We start from the raw sequence: 24,053 nt of genomic DNA, 5'->3' as shown, positions 1-24,053 counted from the left end.
ATAATATATACTATGCATATAATGTATGTAGGTGGAATCTAGAAAAATGGTAGAGATGAGCTTGTCTGCGAAGCAGAAATAAGAGTCACAGGTGTAGAGACCAAACTTACAGATACCAAGGGAGGAAAGGGAGGATGGGATGGACTGGGAAATTGGGATCAACATATATATGCTACTATGCAAAAATAGTTAACAAACGAGAACCAACTATAGAGCACAGGGAACCCTCAAAAATCAACAACAACAACTAGACAGGCAGTGTCCATACCTGACACTGAGTGGGGACTCCACAGAGAGCCCCAGGAGGGCACAGGCATCCCGGGTGAAGATGTCACAGATGTCAGCCCACTGGTTTGCGTCAAGCAGGTGAACATACGGTGAGTTCTCAATCCCTTGTCTCAGGTACACGAGGCTCCCCATCAAGACCTGAATGTCTAAACAGAAGCAGCAGCGATTTGGAGGTGTGAATGCTCACACTTGAAACAGAGTTTGCAAGTCATACAATGAAAAAGGCAAGAATTTCCCCAGTGGACATGGCATAAAATAACTTATTAACAATGTTTTTTAAAATTCTGGTCCTTAAGCTTGCTGTCTTTTAAAGAAACAGCACAGAGAAAAACAAGAAAAGGAAAGCACTAAATACTGAATGTATAATTGTTTTATTCTCACACACAGCACAGTGTGACTGCCATCACCCAGAGAAGTAACCACTGGGTCGTAAATGGGGCCATTACCATCTTTGGCTGTAAAACTAGCCGGTCCCCTACACTGATCCCTGGGGTTCAGTGCGGGCACCCCGGGACGCCTTCAGACATTTGGCTGTGGTGACAACAGCTGCACAGGGGGCGGCGGGGGGAGTGGTGGAGCAAGGACATACTTTGTCTCCTCTTAGTTTACCACAGAATCCTCCAAAAGGTAAAGTTTCTTTCTGGCTTTTCAATTAAGAGACTTTGTTTTTAAGCCTTGCTGCACGGCTTGTAGAATCTTCGTTTCCCGACTAGGACTGAACCTGGGGCCCTTGGCAGTGACAGCACAGAGTCCTAACCACTGGACCTTCAGGGACTTCCCTCAATCAAGAGGCTTCAATATTTTACTTCTGTTCTAGAGCCGGTCAACAGCTCTTTGAATTAAGTGATTATCATCTACAATTGTTTCCGTTTCTTAGCAAATACATGTTACATCTAGTTAAGACAAACAAATCCCAGTGGCAGCTTTAGCCCTGTTTCAACCATTAAAACCCCTCAGATGCTAGACTCACCTTTTTGATGATTTAGGGCAAACGGCTGAAAATTTTTAGCATACTGCAATGCCTCTCGCTGATTTGTAGTTCCACCCATTAACAAGCTAATAAAATAGAGTCTGTGTAGCTTAAATTCCAAGGAGCTGTTTTGGGCTATGAGCATTTCTCGGTTTGATACTGCCCATCTAAAGAAAAAGCAAAAAAAGATTGAACAGTAATAAAAAGCACAGGCATGTATGTTAAAAGTGGTTTGAAACCTAACAACAAAAATGGGTTTAGTCTGCCACCTTGTGGAAGTTGGTGGTAACACCCACCCTTAGGACCAGAGACTTTGTAAAGAAAATAAACAAACTATATACCAAAAGATGCTCTGCAGCCAGTGAAAGAAAGAAAAACATTAAATTAGATGACAATTACTATTTAATAAAGTTTTACATCAATACAAGATACGATTTTGACATATTTGGAACTGTACAAGGCCACACGTTAAAGCCGATGTCACTCATGAGATTTACTACTGGCTGTCTAGATCCACTACTCTCCCTGTTAAACTGTTATATTTATAAATGTATCAGAAGATTCTGAAGGAGAATCATCTATGTTTAAATTTTCAATGAAAAGGAAATCCAAAAAAGAGGGGATATGTGTATACATATAGTTGATTCACTTGGCTGAACAGCAGAAATTAACACAACACTGCAAAGCAACTATCCTCCAATAAAAATTTAAAGGAAGCTTTCGCTGCTGCAAGATTTTGTACTACTTGCTTTTAGATTAAAAATGGTAAATATAGGTATTTTCCCTCAAGGTGCTTTTGATCTAATCAGGCAGATAAAGCTACATAAATATCATGTACTGTGTCACAATGCCAAAAAGGCTGTACCAGCAGTGTGAGAGAACAATATGCAGTTCTGAATGATCCAAAGTATAGTGACATCAGCCTCTGTAGTACAAAAAGTTGGAATAACTATCTTGAGCCGGGACTACCAGTTAAAGGTGAGCACTAAAGCAGAAAAGTCTATCAGCCAGCTGTTAAAATCAAATCTGCAAGCAAGTCGTAAGAAGCACTGCTTTATTTCTCTAAACCTAATAACATATAGAAGATGTCAGTATCACATTCTTCTCTAATCTGATCTTCAGTTAGACAAATATTCCCCATTTAACCCAATTCACTAACAACCCTCAAAAGCTAAACTGAGTTACTCTACTATTGAGTTGGCCAATATGTTTGTTCGGGTTTTACCATTAAGATGGTAAGGAAAACTCAAAGGGACTTATGGGTCAATCCAATAGCAGTGTAAAATGTCTCCAGTTACGTGTAATGAACTGGCTGACTGGCATCAGACTTCCCAGACGGCACTTTCACGGATCCTGCGTGGGTGCTTGCTGCACGGTCATGTCCAACTTTCTGCGACCTACTGGACTGTAGCCCTCCAGACCCCTGTCCATGGGATTTCCCAGGTAAGAATACTGGAGTGAGTAGCCATTCCCGTCTCCAGGGCATCTTTCCCACCCAGGGATGGAACCCAGGTCTCCTGCATTGCAAGCAGATTCTTTATGTCTGAGCCACGAGGGAAGCCCTCACTGGATCCTATCCTTCCCCAAAGGGCTGCAAATCCATATATCAATATTGTAATCAATCTGTTGATGCAGCCGCATCTTAAGAGTCTAATCAAGAAGCTCCTCTGATCTCAAAATCAAAATAATTTTTAAAAATACTAATCAAAAAAAAATAAAAATAAAAATACTAATCACTTGGGTCTTGGAAATATTTACTTAAATTTAAGTAAGCCTTGCACCCTTAACTGGCACTAAGGTCAATGCAGCCCAGTTGTAACACCAAGGCAGATTCTTAACCACTAGACCACCAGGGAAGACCCCAGAATGGCAAAGTTTTTTGGGTTTTTGTTTGTTTGTTTGTTTTTACAGTCTTCAATCCAAAGCAGAAGTAAATGCTCCATTATTTAAACCACAAGCAGCTTTCTGTTCCTAGTGCAATTTACATTAAAAGGTGTTGAAGCAACTTCAACTTGGTTTTTACATTCATAGGACTTTTCTTTTTTTAAAAAAAAAATATTTATTTATTTATTTATTTGGCTGTATCAGGTCTTAGTTGCAGCATGCGGGATCTTTAGTTGCTGGATGTGGGATCAAGTGCCCTGACCAGGGATTGAACCCAGGCCCCCTGCACTGGAAGCATGGAATCTTAGCCACTGCACCACCAGGGAAGCCCCCACAGGACTTTTCAATATGTCTCATACCACAGCTTCATGTAAGTCTAGCTCTCATCCCAGCTTCCCCTTGCTGTCATCATTTTCAAATCACCCTCAATGCCTTCAATTTCACCTCTAGTAATTCATCTCTGTTGACAGCCTATCTTTCAATGATCCCTTTCTGTAATATGTCCCGTGGGCTTATTACCAGGAGGTGAGGAGGCAATAGAGCCACACCCTTGCTGTCTGAGGGTGAACGGAGTAACAGCTATGCTGTGAGCAAGCACCATGAGACTGAAGGGCAGTGATGTGACCGGCTGTGACCACGCTGCACATCTGTTATCTATGTTGTGATCCACGACTGAAAAGCTGGCAGAGAAGTCTGTATTTTATGTACCTACTCACAATATACCATGGTGACTGAAATCTGAACTGTGTTGCTGGGGAATTGGTGTTATCTCACTAAGCTGTGGTGAAATTTGGGCATACTGGGAATTGTGCAGCGAGAACTGCCCATAGGTTTGGTAGAGAAAAGAAATAGGAGAGGAAAAAAAAAAGGATTTCAGAGGCAGGGGGTTACTTTATAAAGACAAAGATGGCCTGGAGTGGTACCATGAAGAAAGAAGTTTGAGGAACTGGGTCTATCATCACTGAGGTCTCTGCCCCATTCATTCTTCTTTCTGAGAGGAGGGGAAGCTGGAAAACCCAGAGGGGAGGTTATGCAACATAGGGAAGGAGAAGAACACAGTGGCAGGCCAATAGGGTGAGCTGGAGGCATTTGTGATGTGGTGTGAAGAATTAAAGGAGGAAATTAAGAGGGCTGCTGAGAACAGAATGGAGGCAGAGAGAAGTGCATGCCAAGAAAAACATGCAAACATACTCAGACAATCTGATGCAGCAACTTGCATCACCATCAACAGCGATGCGTTTAGGTGAAGCAAAGCTGGTTTGGCGAGAACGCTTGTTCCTTCCATGAAATGAGAAGCCATGGCCCGTCTCCCAGTGTAGGGGGCAGCTGTATCTTTACAAAAGTACAATGGAATAAACTGAGCAGCTGAGAACAGAGCTGAAAAAGTCAAGGCCCAGGCTCAATTACCGCATTTTCTATAAGTTTCCTAATAATCTCTTCACCCGCTGACATCTAGATGATTTTTTTCTGAACCTCTCTCAGCTCTTCACACAATCCACTTGGGACGATGGTCTCTTAAGGGGGGGGTTCTGCCTTGCTCAGCTCAGCACCCCACCTACTTTGAAAGGGCACAAGATAGAGCAGGTCAGTAGAGCCAAATGTCATTGTTGTTAGTCGCTAAGTCATGTCCGACTCTTTGCGACCCATGGACTATACAGCCTGCCAGGCTCCTCTGTCCATGGGATTTCCCAGGCAAGACTACTGGAGAGGGTTGCCATTTCCTTCTCCAAACATGCATAGATGTAAATGCTGGCTCTGTGGTGTGAATCGTGGTGATCTGTTACTTAAAGCACTCACATCCATTTCCTTACTATAAAATGGGGACAACTCACAGGGTTATGAGCATTAAATGAGGAGGCAAGTTAAAGCAGTGAGCCCAGAGACAGGCACAAATAGACAATAATAAGCTACTTAAGATGTGTTTACTGAATAGATAAGCATACTACTCTCTCAAGTCATTAATCAGTTCAGTTCAGTCACTCAGTCGTGTCCGACTCTTTGCGACCCCATGAATCGCAGCACACCAGGCCTCCCTGTCCATCACCAACTCCTGGAGATTAGTCAAACTCATGTCCATCAAGTTGCTGATGCCATCAAGCCATCTCATCCTCTGTCGTCCCCTTCTCCTCCTGCCCCCAATCCCTCCCAGCATCAGGGTCTTTTCCAATGAGTCAACTCTTCACATGAGGTGGCCAAAGTATTAGAGTTCCAGCTTCAGCATCAGTCCTTCCAATGAACACCCAGGACTGATCTCCTTTAGGATGGACTGGTTGGATCTCCTTGCAGTCCAAGGGACTCTCAAGAGTCTTCTCCAACACCACAGTTCAAAAGCATCAATTTTTCGGCACTCAGCTTTCTTCACAGTCCAACATCCATACATGACCCGCCCTGGAAAAACCATAGCCTTGACTAGATGGACCTTTGTTGGCAAAGTAATGTCTCTGCTTTTTAATATGCTGTCTAGGTTGGTCATAACTTTCCTTCCAAGGAGTAGGCATCTTTTAATTTCATGGCTGCAATCACCATATGCAGTGATTTTGGAGCCCAAAAAAACAAAGTCAGCCACTGCTTCCACTGTTTCCCCAATCTATTTCCCATGGAGTGATGGGACCAGATGCCATGATCTTAGTTTTCTGAATGTTGAGCTTTAAAGCCAACTTTTTCACTCTCCTCTTTCACTTTCATCAAGAGTCATTAATAAGAAACTGACAATCTAAAAGTTACTTGGGCACTTCCATATAATACTCAGTGTTACTTTGGTTTTTCTAGGAACAACTCTCTGGGAATCAGCATGTACCACCTAACTCCCTTCAAAAATTTTTGAAGTATTCTTCACTAGAAGTTCACACTGAATATGTGGGTGTTTGATTCAGTGAGCAGGAGTAAGGGGTAGAAGACAGTCACCACCTTAATTAACCTGAAAACCATCAAATCCAAAAATAATGAAGCACATGAAATGACAAAAACACAAAACTACATTCAGCACCAAAAACTACTTGTCTACACAGCACCAGAAGACACACGACAGAAAGACAAAAAAAACAGTTAATAAAGGAATGGGGTGCTGTATTCTGGTTCATGGCACTTCGGGCAGAAGACTTCTGATCTTTCATTTTTTTAAAACACTACTATTGCTGCTAAGTCGCTTCAGTCATGTCCGACTCTGTGCGACCCCATAGACGGCAGCCCACCAGGCTCTGCCATCCCTGGGATTCTCCAGGTAAGAACACTGGAGTGGGTTGCCATTTCCTTCTCCTTTCAAAACACTAACACCCACTAAAGGCAGAGGAACCAGAGATCAAATTGCCAACATCCGCTGGATCACTGAAAAAGCAAGAGAGTTCCAGAAAAACATCTATTTCTGCTTTAGTTACTATGCAAAAGCCTTTGACTGTGTGGATCACAATAAACTGTGGAAAATTCTGAAAGAGATGGGAATACCAGACCACCTGACCTGCCTCTTGAGAAATCCGTATGCAGGTCAGGAAGCAACAGTTAGAACTGGACATGGAACAACAGACTGGTTCCAAATAGGAAAAGGAGTATGTCAAGGCTGTATATTGTCACCCTGCTTATTTAACTTATACGCAGAGTACATCATGAGAAACGCTGGGCTGGAAGAAGCACAAGCTGGAATCAAGATTGCCGGGAGAAATAGCAATAAACTCAGACATGCAGATGACACCACCCTTATGGCAGAAAGTGAAGAAGAACTAAAGAGCCTCTTGATGGACATGAAAGAGGAGAGTGAAAAAGTTGGCTTAAAGCTCAACATTCAGAAAACTAAGATCATGGCATCTGGTCCCATCATTTCATGCCAAATAGATGGGGAAACAGTGGAAACAGTGAGAGACTATTTTTCTGGGCTCCAAAATCACTGCAGATGGTGATTGCAGCCATGAAATTAAAAGACGCTGACTCCTTGGAAGCAAAGTTATGACCAACCTAGACAGCATATTAAAAGGCAGAGACATTAATTACTTTGTCAACAAAGGTCCGTCTGGTCAAGGCTATGGTTTTTCCAGGGGTCATGTATGGATGTGAGAGCTGGACTATAAAGAAAGCTGAGCACCAAAGAATTGATGCTTTTGAACTGTGGTGGTGAAGACTCTTGAGAGTCCCTTCGACTGCAAGGAAATCCAACCAGTCCATCCTAAAGGAGATCAGTCCTGGGTGTTCATTGGAAGGACTAATGTTGAAGCTGGAACTCCAATATTTTGGCCACTTGATGCAAAGAGCTGACTCATTGGAAAAGACCCTTATGCTGGGAAAGATTGAGGGTAGGAGGAGAAGGGGATGACAAGAGGATGAGATGGTTGGATGGCATCACCGACTCAATGGACATGGGTTTGGGTGGACTCTGAGAGTTGGTGATGGACAGGGAGGCCTGGCGTGCTGCGGTTCATGGGGTTAAAGAGAGTCAGACAGGAATGAGCAACTGAACTGAACTGAACACCCACCACACTATAACCAGCTTCCCTGGTGGCTCAGATGGTAAAGAATCTGTGTGCAATGCAGGAGACTGGGGTTTGATCCCTGGGTCAGGAAGACGCCCGGGAGAAGGGAATGGCTACCCACTCCAGTATTCTTTCCTGGAGAATTCTATGACAGAGGAGCTGGCAGGCCACAGTTCATGGAGTCGCAAACAGTCAGACACGACTGAGCGACTAACATTAACAAACACACACATGCACGCACACTATAACCAGCAAGCTAAATGTAACCGTTCAGGTAAATTATTAGCTTTACTGTAGTTTCAAAAAAAAAAAAATTTGCTCCCAAATCTCCCAGGGTTCACCACAACAGCACCTCCAGCTGTGGAACCATTCTGGGTTTAGAGAAACACTGCAAACCAGACAAAATGACACCCAGTTAAGGTCACCTATGTCACAGTTCTGTTCACTGTAGTGCTAATAAAGAGACCTACTGGGCCTCTTCCATAAAAAGACTGCAAAACACCACCACTTACTTAGGTGATGAAGTCAGAGGCAACCCACATTCACGCAATTATCATACAGAAACGGGAAGTACTCATTATCTTCACTGTCAGGCCTCCAAAGGGACTTGGCCCATTGTTCGTTTCATGTTTAGCATTTCCTTATTAATCCAAAAATAATTAAAACAAGATTCCACCTTCAAGCGAGCTGTTCCTTCCCAGGACTAACTGACAGCTCTGGTCTGTTTACCCTTCTCCTCCCACCATCCTGCTGGCCTGGGTAGGTTTCTATTTCTGCTTGGTGTTGTTCTGTTGCTAAGTCGTGTGCGACTCTTTGCGACTCCATGGACTGCAGCATGCCAGGCTTCCTTGTCCTTCACTATCTCCCTGAGTTTGCTCAAACTCACGTCCACTGAGCCAGTGATGCCATCCAACTACCTCATCCTCCTGCCCTCAATCTTTCCCAGCATCAGTCTTTTCCAATGAAAAATGCCTCTTGCCAGTTCCTACGGCACATTCCATTACGATCTTTCAGAGCATTTTTTTTTCCTTTTGAGCTTTTTGTTTTGTTTTGGGGTACAGCTGATTAACAATGCTGTGACAGTTTCGGGTGAACAGTGAAGGGACTCAGCCATACATACACATGTATCCACTCCCCAGACCTCCTCCCGCCCGGGCTGCCAGTGACACTGAGCAGAGTTCCACGTGCTGGACAACAGGTCTTTGTTGGTTATCCATTCTAAATAAAGCAGTGTGCACACGTCCATCCCAAACCCCCTGACTATCCCTCCCCTCCGGCAACCATAGGTTCACTGTCTAAGTCTCGCAGCATTTCTTAAAAGGCTCACAAATATCTCCTTTTTCTATCTATCTTGGGGCTATCTTCCTGGGGGTAAAAGCGGAAGGGAAATGGGTGGCAGGCGTTTACTCCAAGGGGGAGACTTGGCTAATGTTATTGGTGACCAAATCAAGGGCTTAAAACATTCAGAGATTGGTGAAAACCAAAGTTCAGCCCAAAACAGTGAGGAACCCTATCATTTTGCTCTGAGGTTACTGGCAAATGGTAACTCCTCAGGTATGAGTTGAATCCATCACTGGGACTACTAACACTTCACTCATCTCAGAGCTAGTGTGAATCTCTGTCCTTCTTACATGCTGTTTAAGAAACCACACAAAGGGCAATGATTCACATCTGAACCTCTATAAACCACCACATTCACACTTAACTTCTACATGAGGCTCTTAGTCACGCAGAGTGTGGTGGGCATGTTATGTGTGGCCAGCATGTTGGACAGTACAGTTCTGCAGACTGTTGATTTTTTAATAAAGTACTTAAATATGACACTGTCTTATTTAATGCTAATTTCCCACCACAAAACCAAGTGTTTGATAAGCCTAAATTAATAACACATCAGCATTTTATAAGAACAAATTCCAGAGTCTCCATTAGCTCCCCTCCTAGCCCAGTTCAGCTCCTTATTCTTTTAAACACTTCCTCTCAGGGATGATTTATTTCAATTTTCCTTTCTTTTAAAAAGAAGATTCTCAGTCTTTCTGTAGTCATGGTTTGCCCACTGGTTTCCAATAATCCTCAAGTCCTTGGCGACAACGGATCCAGATAAGAGATGGCCATGTCTCTTCCTCCTCCTGAGAAGCAGTGACTGTCCTTGCAACGTCATGCAAACTTTGGCCAGACAACAGAAAATGATGTCCTCACACCAGATTTTTTTTTTTCCCTTTTGGCCTTTATATCCCATTGACCTTTCTTCTCTCCTGTCTTCTTTCCACTGGGCACCTCTTTCCATTTTCAATTAGTTTTTTTTTTTAACAGAGTTGCTCTTTCTTCACTGGATTCAGTGCATGGACAAAGCGAGTTAAAACTGTATCCCATCCCTCAACTTACCGCTTCAGCCCATTCAGAATTAAAAAGAGCCAGCACTCAGACGATATAGAATCCACCTGCAATGCAGGAGACCCGGGTTCGATCTCTGGGTTGGGAAGATCCCCTGGAGAAGGGAATGGCTACCTACTCTAGTATCCCTGCCTGAGAACTCCCATGGACAGAGGAGTCTGGCAGGCTGCAGTCCATGAGGTTGGAAAGAGTCGGACGTGATTGAGCAACTAAGCATGCACACACCACTCAACAAAACCAAAAACGAAGAAAACAAATCTGTGGTTCTATGTGGCTATTAAAAGTACCTGAGTCAGCAAGACTGCCACCTGCAGGAAGACAAAACTAATAACAAAACAGACAGCAGAAACAACATCACTGTCGCTCTCTTTTCTAGTATTAGTCAAGGCTCCATGACCAGACATCTTGTTGGCTTTTCTAAAACTTTTCTAAAACCTCCATTTTCTAAAACTTTTCTCAGCTTATAAATAGTGTTTTAGTCACTGATACCACAATTTCTCTAATTCCAGCAAGTAATTTCTTCACTTCAGAAGCACTGTTCACACACACTGCCAAGAAACCACAATGGCAAGCTCACCTCACACCCCTCTGTGGTTTTTACTTCTAGCTTCACCTAGTTGGTAGGCTTAGAGATGGAGTCCTCTCATATTTCAAAGCTTGCCTGTACTGTTCATGGCCTGTTCAATCTAAAACTCTGCAGTAGTCTAGACTAAATACTCTTTCTTCTGTGAAAAAATTCTAGAACATCATTCAATTAGTTTGTTTCCTTATGGCATTCCCTGATGCTTTGCAAACAGAACTTCAAATTCCTCTAAACAAGTGCTATGAGGCCCCTGGGCCTGCTTTGGGTGTTCGAGGAAAAAGAAAATGGGTTTCCAAGTACGCAAGGTTGAAAGTCAAATTCTAGACCATGGCAAACCCACCAAGGCAATATTACTTTCTGAAACATCTTTAGGAAGGCAACCATCTGGCTTCCCCTCAAGATAGCACTTTCAAAATGTCAACAACTGGTACATGTCTACAAGGACAGTTTCTATTTTTCTAATTTTCTCCATCTCATCATATTAAGTTACTGTTATTCTCCCATGAACACTAGTTATTTTTGACTTTGCTTCTATTTGCCACATGAAGAAGGAAGTCATGTTTCTTCAAAGTTCTTCTTCAAATTATTCCATCATTTATTGAATGCCTACAATGAAATAAGCACTCTGCGAGGTGCCAGGAGGAACTCAAAAAATAGGGTGATCTGAGTGAGGAGAAAAATCTGTACACAAACTCAGAAATACAGGGGCAGGAACAAAAGAGTACGCAGGATCCTGACTGTACATATAATTAGTTGTTCTTCTGTCGCTTCTCTCAGCCCTAACATCTTTCTTTACCACCTTCTTTCCACTGTCTTTTACTGGTTGCAATTAATAGCTAACAACGCTCACCAGACTTCCTTCTCATCTAGTCCTTCCATCCAGTCAACTCCAGACATATTAATCTTTCTGGTTGGCCTCTGCCTCAACTGCCGAGGCTGCCTGGAGGAACTGCTGCAGTCTTTCACCTTCTTCTTCCTCTCCTGGGTGGTTCCACAATGCTTCCAGGTACAAAGAAAAGATGCCACACATGAAATATGGAAGATTCTCTCCAGCGTTTCTGAACCAAAATCCTGGAAACTCATGTCCCACATTTTTAAATTTTTCATTCAAGCTGAGTACGTGGGTACTTGCCCACATGGGTGCTATGTGCTCAGTGGCTCAGCTGTGTCTGACTCTTTGCAGTCCTATGGACTGTAACCCACCAGGCTCCTCTGTCCATGGGATTTTTCAGGCAAGAATACTGGAGTGGGTTGCCATTTCCTCCTCCAGGGGATCTTCCTGACCCATGGATCAAACCTGCATCTCATGAGTCTCCTGCTTTGGCAGGCTGATTCTTTACCACTGAGACACCTGGGAAGTCCAAACCTTGCCCATAAAAGAGGCTGAGTAAATATCTGCATCCAACAATAACTGGCAAGAATTGGAAAAGTTTGAGTTTCTGTAACGGATATTTGTATTAAACTAACACTTTCCAAACTTACGGGTCTCCCGCATTTGGAGGAGGATTCTTTACCATCTGAGCCACCAAAGAAACCCCTATAGTTCCACAGATCTCCAATTTTGTGAGTTTTATTTAGTAGGTGTTATTGGGGGTGAAAGGAGAGAAGGATTCTTTGGTTAAATATGCACAGGAAACACGGATTTCACAGAGTTAAATGAGTTTCTTTATCATAGAACTGCAGATGGCCCATCTAGTATGCTAAAGTGAATCTGTTAGAGGAGAGTAGTAGAGACTATCACATGAAGCTTTCCTTAATTAACCTTCTGACTCCATATCCTTTTTTCCCATGGAGCATCTTTCAGGCTCAATTCCTCCTCTGTAAACTGAGTACTTACTTATAGGGTTATTATGAGGACTGAATAAGTTAATACAAAACGCTTAGAACAACCGGAGGCATATATTAATAATAAGCACTCCAAGAGACATAACTATAATTATCACTATATCCCACGTGCAGATATTTAACATGGCACTATTCCCAGAAAAATGTAACAAGAAAATTTTTACTGTACAGTTGGCCTTCAGCATCCACTGCTGCAGAACCTCAAACACAAAGGGCCAAAGGTAACAAGCCATTTTACATAAAGGACTTGAGCATCTGTGAGTTTTGGTATCCGTAGCGGTTTCTGGAACCAATGTCTCATGGATACTAAGAGACGACTGCAGAGAAATTTCCACTGTTACTGCCAGGCAGATGGAATAAGTCCTTCTTTTGCCTAAGAGGCACTGCTTAAGGCTACAAATAACAAAAGACATTTACAGAAATAACTTATATAAATATAGTTATCAGTAAGAAACTTGAGATCTTACAGAAAAAGTACACAGTTAAAAGGGTCTTATGAATTTTCTGCAGTCTAAAAGGAAAAAACCTTGAGTAGTTTGAGGGCTAAGGCAGTCCAAATACTTAGTATAGTCTCTGCTACATAGTAATAAGCACTCAATAAAAGTCTGATAAAAAATCTGAGAAATTAATGGATAAATGAATACTACCTCAATTAACAACTTACGTATCATTTCTAAATCACTATAAAACAACTGAGAAACCCATCACATTTTTATATTTAGGCTCCCTCACTCTCCTTTATAGAGTTTAATCATTTAGATGGAATATGAAAGTAGAGACAAGAGTGACTGCCATATTTTAAGAGGGTGTTTGAGGCATTTGATTAAATTTCCTCTTATAAGGGTGTATCACAATAAAAACTGCTAAAAAATCAATTATAAAAATAAACTATACAAGTGATATGCATAGTACACAGTGGTGTTGGGTGACATTTATATCTTTAAAGAATTAAAATAAATGAGCTACCTGATATTTATAATTTATACAGAAGTTTGTAATTTATAAATTTACATAGGACACTATCTCTGTCAGGGCTTCCCTATAGCTCAGTTGGTAAAGAATCCGCCTACAATGCAGGAGACCTCAATTCGATTCCTAGGTCGGGAAGATCTGCTGGAGAAGGAATCCACTACTCACTCCAGTCTTCTTGGGCTTTCCTTGTGGCTCAGTTGGCAAAGAATCCGCCTGCAATGTGGAAGACCTGGGTTTGATCCCTGGGTTGGGAAGATCCCTTGGAGAAGGGAAAGGCTACCCACTCCAGTATTCTGGCCTGGAGAATTTCATGAACTGTTTAGTCCATAGAGTTGCAAAGAGTCAAGACACAACTGAGCAACTTTTACTTCTTACTATCTCTGCCTGTTCATCTAGTCTGGTTTTAGAACTTTCAGAATTTCCTAAGAACCGAGAAATGATGAGAAACAGAAAAAAACTAAGCTATAAAGATTCAAACGGGTTACAGAAGGATAAAAGGTGTATTTTATAAAACTCATCAAGGATCTTCCCAACTGTATTTCCCCCTGATAATAATGCTCTCACATATTTCCAGTTTTAAAATACTGCAATTCTAAGGCTGTGCCCTCACAACAATATCACTGCTTCTATTACCCAGATTCTTTCTTTTACTTTGTAACTTTTCTTTCTTTCCTTTCTTCCTTTTTAAAACAAATAAGTGATTATCATCACATTAAAAAATTCCAGGACAGGGGTCACAAACCGTGGCCACAGGCCAAACAGGACTTGCTGTCTATTTCATATGCCACATGGCCAAGGTGGGTTTTGTTGTTTGGTTTTTTTTTTTTTTAAGTTTTTAGAAGGTTATAAAATGAAATAAAGAAAAACATCCAACAGAGACCATACGTGGCTTGCAAAGCCTAAAATATTTATCTGGCTCTTTATGAAAAACTTTCCTTTGACCCTGTTCTAGGATAATACTTAACAGAGCTAACCCAGTAATTTCATAGAATTCACATCAATGACAAGTTCACAGTGAACTATTTTATGATGGTAATTAGAGTAAAACTCTGCAACGTTTGTTCTCTTCACAGAGAACAAACACACCCCACACATTATGGAAGTTCAAATATCAAATTCAGATCCCCTGAACAACAGTCCTTCAGTTATAAAACTAGTCTGGCTACAGGAAACCCTCTTCTCTCATGGGAATTCAGACCAACTGATAAGTGAAATGAGTGTTAACCATTTTCTCAAATTGCATATCCCCCAAATTCACTCGACTAAAAGAAATAAAATAATTCTCCCTTGATTACTCTGAAGTCTACCCTACATGTGATTAAGAAGAAAGATCTCAAAATCTTCAATGTGTTTTCTAATTCCTTTCTTACAGAGTTCTCGCAAAGTATTCAAAGGAAAACAAACTCAGTAACTCACTCCAGAGCAGGTCTCAGAACTCGGACTTTTAACGCTTCTAATATTCGATTTAACTCCACAAATGGTTCTTTCTGGCTTGGGTCTACAGAAAGACCAGACTCCTGAAAAAAATCAAAAGAATTTTTGTTAGCAAAAGTCAGAGTAAAGAGATACTGTAAAAGCATATTCTACATTATAAAATGTGAGAGAAATCATTAAAGATAGTTTCTTTTTAACATATACTTCTCTGGCAGAGACTGAGGACTAAGCCCCAGTATCCCTCTTCCTCCTTTCCTGTGACAGTAAACCCCATATTTTAGCTGGGCACGTAAGCATGTGGAATAAAGCTGGGCTTTGCAAAATCTAAGTTCTGGCCAATGAAACACAAGCACATGTCTTTGCCCCTTCCTGGAAAACAAAGAAGTCAAGCTGGGGTTCTGGCTACCCTGGACCATGAGGACAGGGGTCACCTTAGGAACAGCAGAGCTAAAAGGAGCTGAGATCCCTAAGAGTTTCATGGTGTGTGGGTATCATATATGTCATGGGTGGCTTACTATCTCCTATTTTTGTGTAAGAGAAATAAACTTCATTTTTGTTTAAGCCATTGGTATTTTGGGTCTCTGACACTTGTAAACATACAATCTTAAATGACACAATTTATTTTAGGAAATTTATATGGACACAGAATCCTGTAATGTACAGAGGAAGACTTGAGTTACTACTTACCTAAATTGTTTAAAATAGCAAAGTCTTAGATTAGAGGTCTGGTTTACAGACTAGCTTTAAATTATTTAAACCATATGGTCCTTCACTCTTCTAAATGGAAAATACAACAGCACAAAGTGTAAGCCGCAGAACAGAGTTTGAAGACACGTGAACTGGAACTGAATCCAAGTTCCTCCACTAAGAACCTGTATGGCCTTGGGCAGGTTATTTCTCTAGACCTCAGATTCCTCATCTGTAGAATGGGGGAAATAATTTCTTCACAGGGTTGCAGTAAGGAGTAAAGGCAGGGCTTGGCTGGTGGTAAATACTTAATACATATAATGCTGATATTATGACTATGTGGTATTGGTAAACTGTTCTAAGTTCATGTCTAATAGGAATAAAAGACAAAAGCTGCTCACTTAAAGTAAATTTTAGCTTGAAATTCATTTGATAGAGTTCTTTAAATTGGGCCAGATTAGAAGAGCAAATATAATCCTCTTTGTCCTCTTCTCTGGTATACTAACTTTCCTATCAAAGAGATGTTTTATGGCACTAGTGGTAAAAAAAAAAAAAAACCCCACCAACCAATGCAGGAGACGTTAAGAGAAAAGGATTCGATCCCCTGGGTCGGGAAAATCCTCTGGAGGAAGAAATGATAACCCACTACAGTATTCTTGGAGAATCCCATGGACAGAGGAGCCTGGTGGGCTACAGTCCACAGGGTTGGAAAGCGTCAGACGTGACTAAAATGACTGAGCATACACAGTACTATGTTTAAGAGGTAGTAGGAACCTACTGTATACCACAAGGAACTCTATTTGGTGCTCTGTAATGACCTGTACGGAAACGGAGTCTGGAAAAGAGTGGATATACATACGGCTGACTTATTTTGCTGAACAGCAGAAACTAATGCAACACTATAAATCAACGGTACAATAATAAAAAAAAAAGATTTAAAAAATTAAGTAAAATGCACTGGCTCCCTCCCAAAAAACAAAAGAGGAGCTGTTTGGAAAAGCAGCATCACTTCTGACCCTTGACTGATGACCTGGGACCAACATTCTGGGGCAAGAATAAGGAAATAATTTGAATAGCAAGTTCTAGGACTATAATTTTTAACCAAGTTAAAAAAAAAAAAGGAGAGAGACTTCCTTGTAAACTGAGGTCAGCACTGATGATTAAAATGTAACAATCTACCTACAGCTAGAAGACTTAAAAACGGCAAGAATCTCCCTTGTTTTCATTTCATCCTCACCTGGCAGAGCTCCTCAGCAACATCTAGCATTCCTTGTCTGAAGAAGTGCTCCACCATCACCTCATTGAGAAGCCTCTGGCTGTCTGCCTGCCAGCAGCCGTCGATCCCCACACTGCTGATGTCGGAATCGAAATTCTGAAAGACAAGAGAGCGAGTCATGAATTGACTGGGATGCATCACTTGATACGTTCTCACCCCGCCTACCTTAACAGAAACCACCACCTTTGTTTAACTCTGCGACACCTCCAATAAGTCCCCAATTCCAATCTGTCTGCAGCCTATGACAGGAAGCAGTCTTTCCACTGTTCTTTTCTGAAACCCCCACTCTATATCATTATTGCTGCAAGGGTAAATGTTTTCACTTTTTGAGGGTATTCTGGAAAAATAAACTTTATAATGATTCTGTAAATAAACTGATTTCTAGGCATTATATGACAGCAATATTTTCACAGGTGTGCAGTGATAATTGTAAAAGCATGTTCAATGCAGCATTGTCTAATAGGAAAAAAAGAAGAGCCATTATATCCAACATAGGATTATTCAATAATCCTTGGCCCATCCCAACAACTGCAGTGCCGGGGGGGGGGGGGGGGGGGGGAGCGGGGAAGAGACTGGACAGATGGCTCAGAGAGCAGGCTCTGGAGCCAGTCCACCAGGGTCTGGATCCTGGTTCCATCTAACTAGCTGTATGATCTTGGCTAAATCACTCAAGGTATTTGAGCCTCAGCTTAAGGAGAGAAAACACTTTTATGGACTTAACTGTATCCTCTCACAATCCCGGTGTTCAAGTCCTAACTCCCAGCACCTTATAAAGTTAAAATGAGACCACTTTGAGCCCTAATCCAATACGACTCTTGTCTCAGGTGGCACCAGTGGTAAAGAACCCGCCTGCCAAAGCAGGAGACTTAGAGACACAGGTTGGATCCCTGGGTCGGGAAGATCCCCTGGAGGAGGAAATGGCAAACCCACTCCAGTATCTCTGCCTGGAGAATCCCGTGGACAGGCGGGCTACAGGCCACAGGGCTGCAAAGAGGCGAATACGACTGAAGCGACTGAGCATGCACGCACACGGGGCAGACAGATGCAGAAAGAAGACCACCTGTTACAGGCCGATGTCTCTGTCCCTCCCAAATTCCTACTTCAAAGCCCTAGAAACCAGTATGGCTGTTTTTGGAGACAGAGTCTGAGAGAAGGTAATAAAGGTTAAATGAAATAAGGGTGGGGCCCTCATCCAGTAGGGCCAGCGTTCTTATGAGACAAGGAATGAACACCAGGACTCGCTTGTTCTCTCTCCACCACATGAGGGCCCAAGGAGAAGGTGCTCATCTGCCAGCCAGGAAGAAGGCTGCCTGCCCTCAACAGGCAGCGAATTGCCCAGCACCTTGATCTTGGATTTCCCAGTCTCTACAACCAGAAGAAAATAAACTTTTGTTGTTTAAATGGAATTTTGTCATGGCAGCCCAAGCAGATAAACACACCACGTGGTAACATGAAGAAAAGTTGGCTATCTACAAATCAGGAAGAAAGGCCCCAGAAGAAACCAACCCTGCCTGCCACACCTTGATCAGGAACTTATAGTCTCTCCAAATCAGTGGGGAAAAGAATGTCTGTGTAAGCCACTCAGTCTGTGGCACTCTGTCATAGCAGCTCTTGGAAACTAATATGCTCCCTTATTGGTGCTTCCCTGGTGGCTCAGACGGTAAAGCGTCTGTCTGCAATGCTGGAGACCTGGGTTCGATCCCTGGGTCGGCAGGATCCCCTGGAGAAGGAAATGGCAACCCACTCCAGTATTCTTGCCTGGAAAATCCCATGGACAGAGGAGCCTGGTAGGCTACAGTCCATGGGGGTCGCAAAGAGTTGTACACAACTGAGTGACTTCACTTCACTTCACTTATTGGTGCAATGAAATGGTAGTTGCTACTCTGTTAGTATTACTATTAACAATTTAAAAGTAAGGTTCATTGCTCTGTATCTACTAACATAGAAAAATGTTCTTACCCTTAAGTGAAAAAAAAAAACCAACTTCTACAAAAATTATGACACCATTTCTTTTTTTTTAATGACACCATTTCTGTTTTTAAAAAAGCGTACAAATGCTCACAGAACAAATGTGAAAAGAATATATAAAGTACTAGCAGAGATTATCACTGGAGATAATCACTCTTACACAAATAGCAAACATTCCTTTTATAGCAAGCTAAAGGATTTCGTCAAAATCTATTACAAACAGAGAGGGTATTGAAGGTTCTGGTTCTGGGTAAGATCAAGCAAGTACACCCCACCCTGTCTCTCTGAATGCAGTTCCAAAATCAGGACTGAATGGATTGGCTACTCGAGGCCAACTCTGAACAGCAGTAAGTGGACTGGGGAAGAAGGCAAAGAACTGAAGGTGAACTTACTACTTTCCTCCCTCCAACATCTATCTCTCAGTCTGGAGGTAGTACAACCAAAACCCACACCTCCAGGAGAAGCCCTCCAGGGCTCGCATGAGGAACAGGAGGGGGTTTTCCTATCACGTAGAAGGGGACGGAAATAAATCACATGCTTTCTTCCCTCCATTTTCTTGCACCCCTAGCTCAAGGCAGTCTGCAGTCAAGCTTCTGTTGTGAGTAAGGAGCATTTGTGAGCCTTTTTTTTTTTTTCGAACAGAAATGGTGTCACAAAAAAAAGAAGAAATGGTGTCGTAATTTTCACAGCAGTGCCTAGATTATGTTTGATTGAATAAGTAGGAAAGAAGACTCGGCAGATCTTCAGAACTCTGCACGTGTTAAGTCAGTCATGTCCGACTCTTTGCAATCCCATGGACAGTAGTCCACCTGGCTTTTCTGTCCATGGGGGTTCTCCAGGTAAAAATACTGGAGTGGGTTGCCATCCCCTCCTCCAGCGGATCTTCCCGATCCAGGGATCGAACCCACTTCTCTTATGTCTTCTTCACTTGCAGGCAGATTCTTTACCACTAGCACCACCTGGGAAATCCACCACAGTAGGCAAGTTAAAACTCTGAGGGAAGGGATCTTTTCTCTCCAATCAGAGGAGTGATGGTCCCAAGAAGGAGGGGCCAAAACTCCTCTCGCATCTTTTCTCTCTGTCCCTCTACCTCGTAGCCCCAGATACAGGCAGAATTATGATAAAATACAGGTGATCAGGGTATATCACCTGATGCAAAGAACTGACTCATTGGAAAAGACCTTGATGCTGGGAAAGATTTGAAGGCAGGAGAAGGGGATGACGGAGGATGAGATGGTTGGACGGCATCACCGACTTGATAGACATGAGTTTGAGTAAGATCCGGGAGTTGGTGATGGACAGGGAAGCCTGGCGTGCTGCAGTCCATGGGGTCACAAAGAGCTGGACACAGCTGAGTGACTGAACTGAACTGATCAGGGTATATAAAGCCCAGTTCTCTGGCTGGATGACTAAATAGGAAGCTCCCAAGAACCCTAAAGTAGCAGGGAGATCAGAGAGAGGAAGAAACTCAGAAAAGTGACACTCCCATCCAGAGCTGTTTACGAACCCCGGGCTTGCCCTCAAGTGGCACAGGCAGGGTCTGACCCTCAGCAGCACAGCACAGACTCTGAAAGAGGAACCAGGAGTCAGACCTGGCTTCCAGGTCCTAGAACAACAAGACACATCTGAACAGCTCCGTAAAGGCTTTGGAAATATTGAAACTACAACTCAGAGAAGACTCGCCATAACTTATAGTTTGAGCCCAACCAGGTAGTGACCACTAAACAAAACTTAAAAAAACTCAGTGGATGGGGACTTCCCTGGTGGTCCAGTGGCTGGCTACAACTCCTTGCTCCCAATGCAAGGGGCCTGGGTTCAGTCCCTGGTTAGGCAACTAAAGTCTCCCTTGCTGCAACTAAGACACAGCACAGCCAAATAAATAAATATTTTTTTAAAAAACCTCACAGGAAAAAAAAAAAAAAAAAAAAAACCCTCACAGGATGTACTTAACAGCAGAATAGAGGTGAACAGCACAAAAGTCAGTGGAGATCCATAGAAATGATCTAATTTGAACAACCAAATAAAAATCGGGAAAAAAAAAAAAAAAAAAAAAACAATGAATAGGACCTCAGGGACCTGTAGGACAATAACAAAAGATCTAACATTATGTCAGTGATTTGCTAGAGGAAGAAGAGTGCAGAGTAGGAAAAAAAAAATTTTTTTTAACATTTCCCAACTTTGTCAAGACATAAATCTACAGATTCAAGAAGCTCAGCAAATTCCTAAAAGGATAAATTTAAAGAAATCCAAACTCAGACATCTCAGACTCAAAGTGCTAAAAATTAAAGACCAAGAAAAATTTTGAAAGTAGCTAGGGAAAAGTGATACATTGTTTATAGGGAAACTGTAATTCAAATGACTACAGATTTCTCAACTAAAAATCTTAATTTATATACTTAAAAAATAATTGTAATATATAGTGGAACCATATGCAACTTTGTTCTGTATTTTCCAAGTCTCCTGTAAAGGTGTTATCATACTTTCATATTTTAAAAAAGAAAAAAGGACTACAGAGTTCTCAACAGAAACCATGCAGAAACCAGAAAGAAGTGACACATTTTTCAAGTACTAATAGAAAAGAACTGACATCCCAGAATTTTATATCAAGTGAAAATATCCTTCAGGAATGAAGATGAAATAAAGACATTCTCAGATGAAGGGAAGCTGAATTTGTTGAAAGAAGACCTGCTCTAAAAGAACTGCTAAAGTTCTTCTGACAAAGGGGAAATTACCCCAGTAGAAGGCAACTCAAAACATCAAGAGTAAATAAATTGGCCAATCTACCTCTGAAAACTTTCTCTGCCCAATTTTACTTCCACCCCCTTATCTTTCATAGGTGTTAACCCTGATAAGCCTCTTGAATTGTTTTTAAGCACATAAATTTAATTAATTTATGTTTAGATTAAACTGAAATTATTAATTCAATCCTTAGTTAATCATTGCTTAAGCATGGTACAAGCAACACAGGGTTATTTTACAGCACACATAAGAACAGGTGGTAAGTAATCCACAATAGAACTGCAAACCACATACTATTTACAATCACCACAACACAGCGCAGCTCTCCTCTCCAAAATTCAGCCCACTTTTCTTTAAAGATCGATCTATTCTTAGATGTCAAGTCAGTAGCCTAAAACTAAATATACACATTTAACATTTGGAATTACTCAACACAAAAACAAAAAAGCAAAATTACTCTCAGAATCTTAAATTTTTATTCCTTCTCTTTTTATAGACCTCTTTCTTGGCCTAGTACTTAATCTAAAGAGTGAAATAATACAGAGTACCTAGATGCTAAGGCAATAGCATCCATGCCCATATTGAATAGACTGTATCTAGCACTGAAAAAAGTCAGAATTGCTTGGTTGTGGCTCTCCACTTTCCTCATCCAATCTGCTTACCAGATTCTGCCTGTTGAGAGATGATTTTATAGCAGTTTATCAATACCTTTAAGCTAATTATTACATCTTTATGCTGTTTGTGACAACCAGAACACTAGAAGTAAAGATGCTGCTACCTTGTTCCTCCTCTGGACTGGGTGGGATACAGGCCTACAAGGGTGACTGATGGTAAGCGGAGCAGGACCCAAAGGCCTCACCCCTCATGTCCTCAGCCTATCTATTGCCTGTGGAAAAACTTTAGCCAAAGAAGTTTAATCAGAGAAGCGAGAAAATGCAGAAACAAAGGAAAACAGTCAAAGGAGACCAAATAATAACAGTTCAGTCACTAAGCACAGTCAGGAACCTTTAGTTTCTTTTCAAAGGCTATAGATAATATTCTGAGCCATGTCCTGTGAGCTGTCCTTGCAGATACTGAGACCACTACTCCAGGTAGAGAAGTTAACCACACGATGACCAGACTGTAACCATGCCACAGCTGCACAATTCCAAGAACTGGCCTCAAGGAAATGGGAACAAACCAATCCTGGAATGGAAGACTTACTGTTCTTAAAACAAGGAAGATGACACTGATTAGACCACTGATGATCAAGATGACTGTCAGAGCTGATTGTGCTATTTCTTCATGGAGCCCCTCCCTCGGTCTATGAAAGCTCTTGCCCCTGATTGGGGGTGGGGAGTCAGCCTTTGGACAAGCATTCCCCACCTCCCGCTGTCAGCATCCAAAATAAAGCAAACTTTCCTTCTCACCAACCTGGCCCCCTTACTGGGGCACAGTCAGACCTGGGTTCAGTAACAATGTCACAGATTTCTCCCATATTTTATTCCCCCAGATAAAAGGTTAATCAGATGAATAAATGAATGGGTATCAGAGGATGACAGAATTTATTATCAACTCAGGAATCTGTCTATAACTCTCTAAATATCTGAATGCACTCTACAGGCAAGAATCATTGAGACTAAGATTTCTCACTGATTTATCAAACTCATTCAATCCAAACACAACCTTCAGATTTCTATTGATTCATTTACTGATTATTCCCCAATCACATCAACCCCCAACAAATCAGGTGTCTATTATTCTGCAGGAAAGAAAGAAATAACTTTGGAAGACACAATGGTCAACTCCAAAGCACAGCCCATATGAAAATAGTTGTTTTCAGCAGTATACGTTTACATTTAGTCATAATTCTAATAGCTACCACCAGACAGTAACTGGTCAAACAAAACGATTCCTCCAAATCTTTCCTTCATATACTTACCAAAAGTAAATTTTGCCCATCTAGAAAAATTTAAAACAGTCTAACATTTAAACAAATGTAAACACTTTCTTTTACAATGATGCTCTTCATATAATTTTATTTCACTACTACACTGGTGGTAAGAAAAATCAAAAACCTTTACACTCAAGACATCTGTATGACATTCAAGTTCTAGAACTTATTTGCTAGTCTTGGAAAACACAACTAAGCATGACTAAGCAAAGCATTAGATGAAAATTTCTGAGCTCCCTTCTATCATTTAGATTTTGCAGTTTAAACCACTAAAGTGGATGAGTTAATTTTTTTCTTAGCTCACATGTAGTAAAAATTAAAGCTAAAATTGTAAAACGAGGTCGAGGAAATGCAATATAGTATGAGAACTCCTTTTGTTATAACTGCACGTTCTTACTGTTGCATCAAAGCAAGGATCAGTTCCAGGCCCTGTTGCTAGGTGACCAAACTCATCTGCATGGCTGCCCAGGAAATCAGCAGCATCACAAACCAGCCAAGAAGTAGATAGTGAAGAGAAACACCTGTCTATTAGCACTTCTGTTTTACTACATTTTTCCTTTTATAAAGGAAAAGAAAAGAAAAAACATGGAAGGATGTTCTTAATGTGAAGGCACATTCTCAAAAGA

At 41.6% G+C, this 24,053-nt stretch overlaps 1 protein-coding gene across 1 annotated transcript in view; it reads right to left on the bottom strand.

Moving 5' to 3' along the window:
* The window catches only part of RMND5A (required for meiotic nuclear division 5 homolog A), a 61,038-nt gene that overhangs the window by 10,386 nt on the left and 26,599 nt on the right, over nucleotides 1-24,053 (bottom strand). The window contains exons 3-6 of the mRNA XM_061155296.1: nucleotides 16,749-16,883; nucleotides 14,807-14,907; nucleotides 1,259-1,425; nucleotides 269-434 (exon numbers count right to left, since the gene is read on the bottom strand). Coding sequence (XP_061011279.1) covers nucleotides 269-434; nucleotides 1,259-1,425; nucleotides 14,807-14,907; nucleotides 16,749-16,883 — 569 coding nt within the window. The remainder of the gene's footprint in view (nucleotides 1-268; nucleotides 435-1,258; nucleotides 1,426-14,806; nucleotides 14,908-16,748; nucleotides 16,884-24,053) is intronic.

Source organism: Dama dama, chromosome 11, assembly GCF_033118175.1.
Source record: "Dama dama isolate Ldn47 chromosome 11, ASM3311817v1, whole genome shotgun sequence".
NCBI lineage: Eukaryota > Metazoa > Chordata > Mammalia > Artiodactyla > Cervidae > Dama > Dama dama.
The sequence above is the reverse complement of the archived record's forward strand: the minus strand, read 5'-3'. Positions and strand labels throughout refer to the sequence as shown.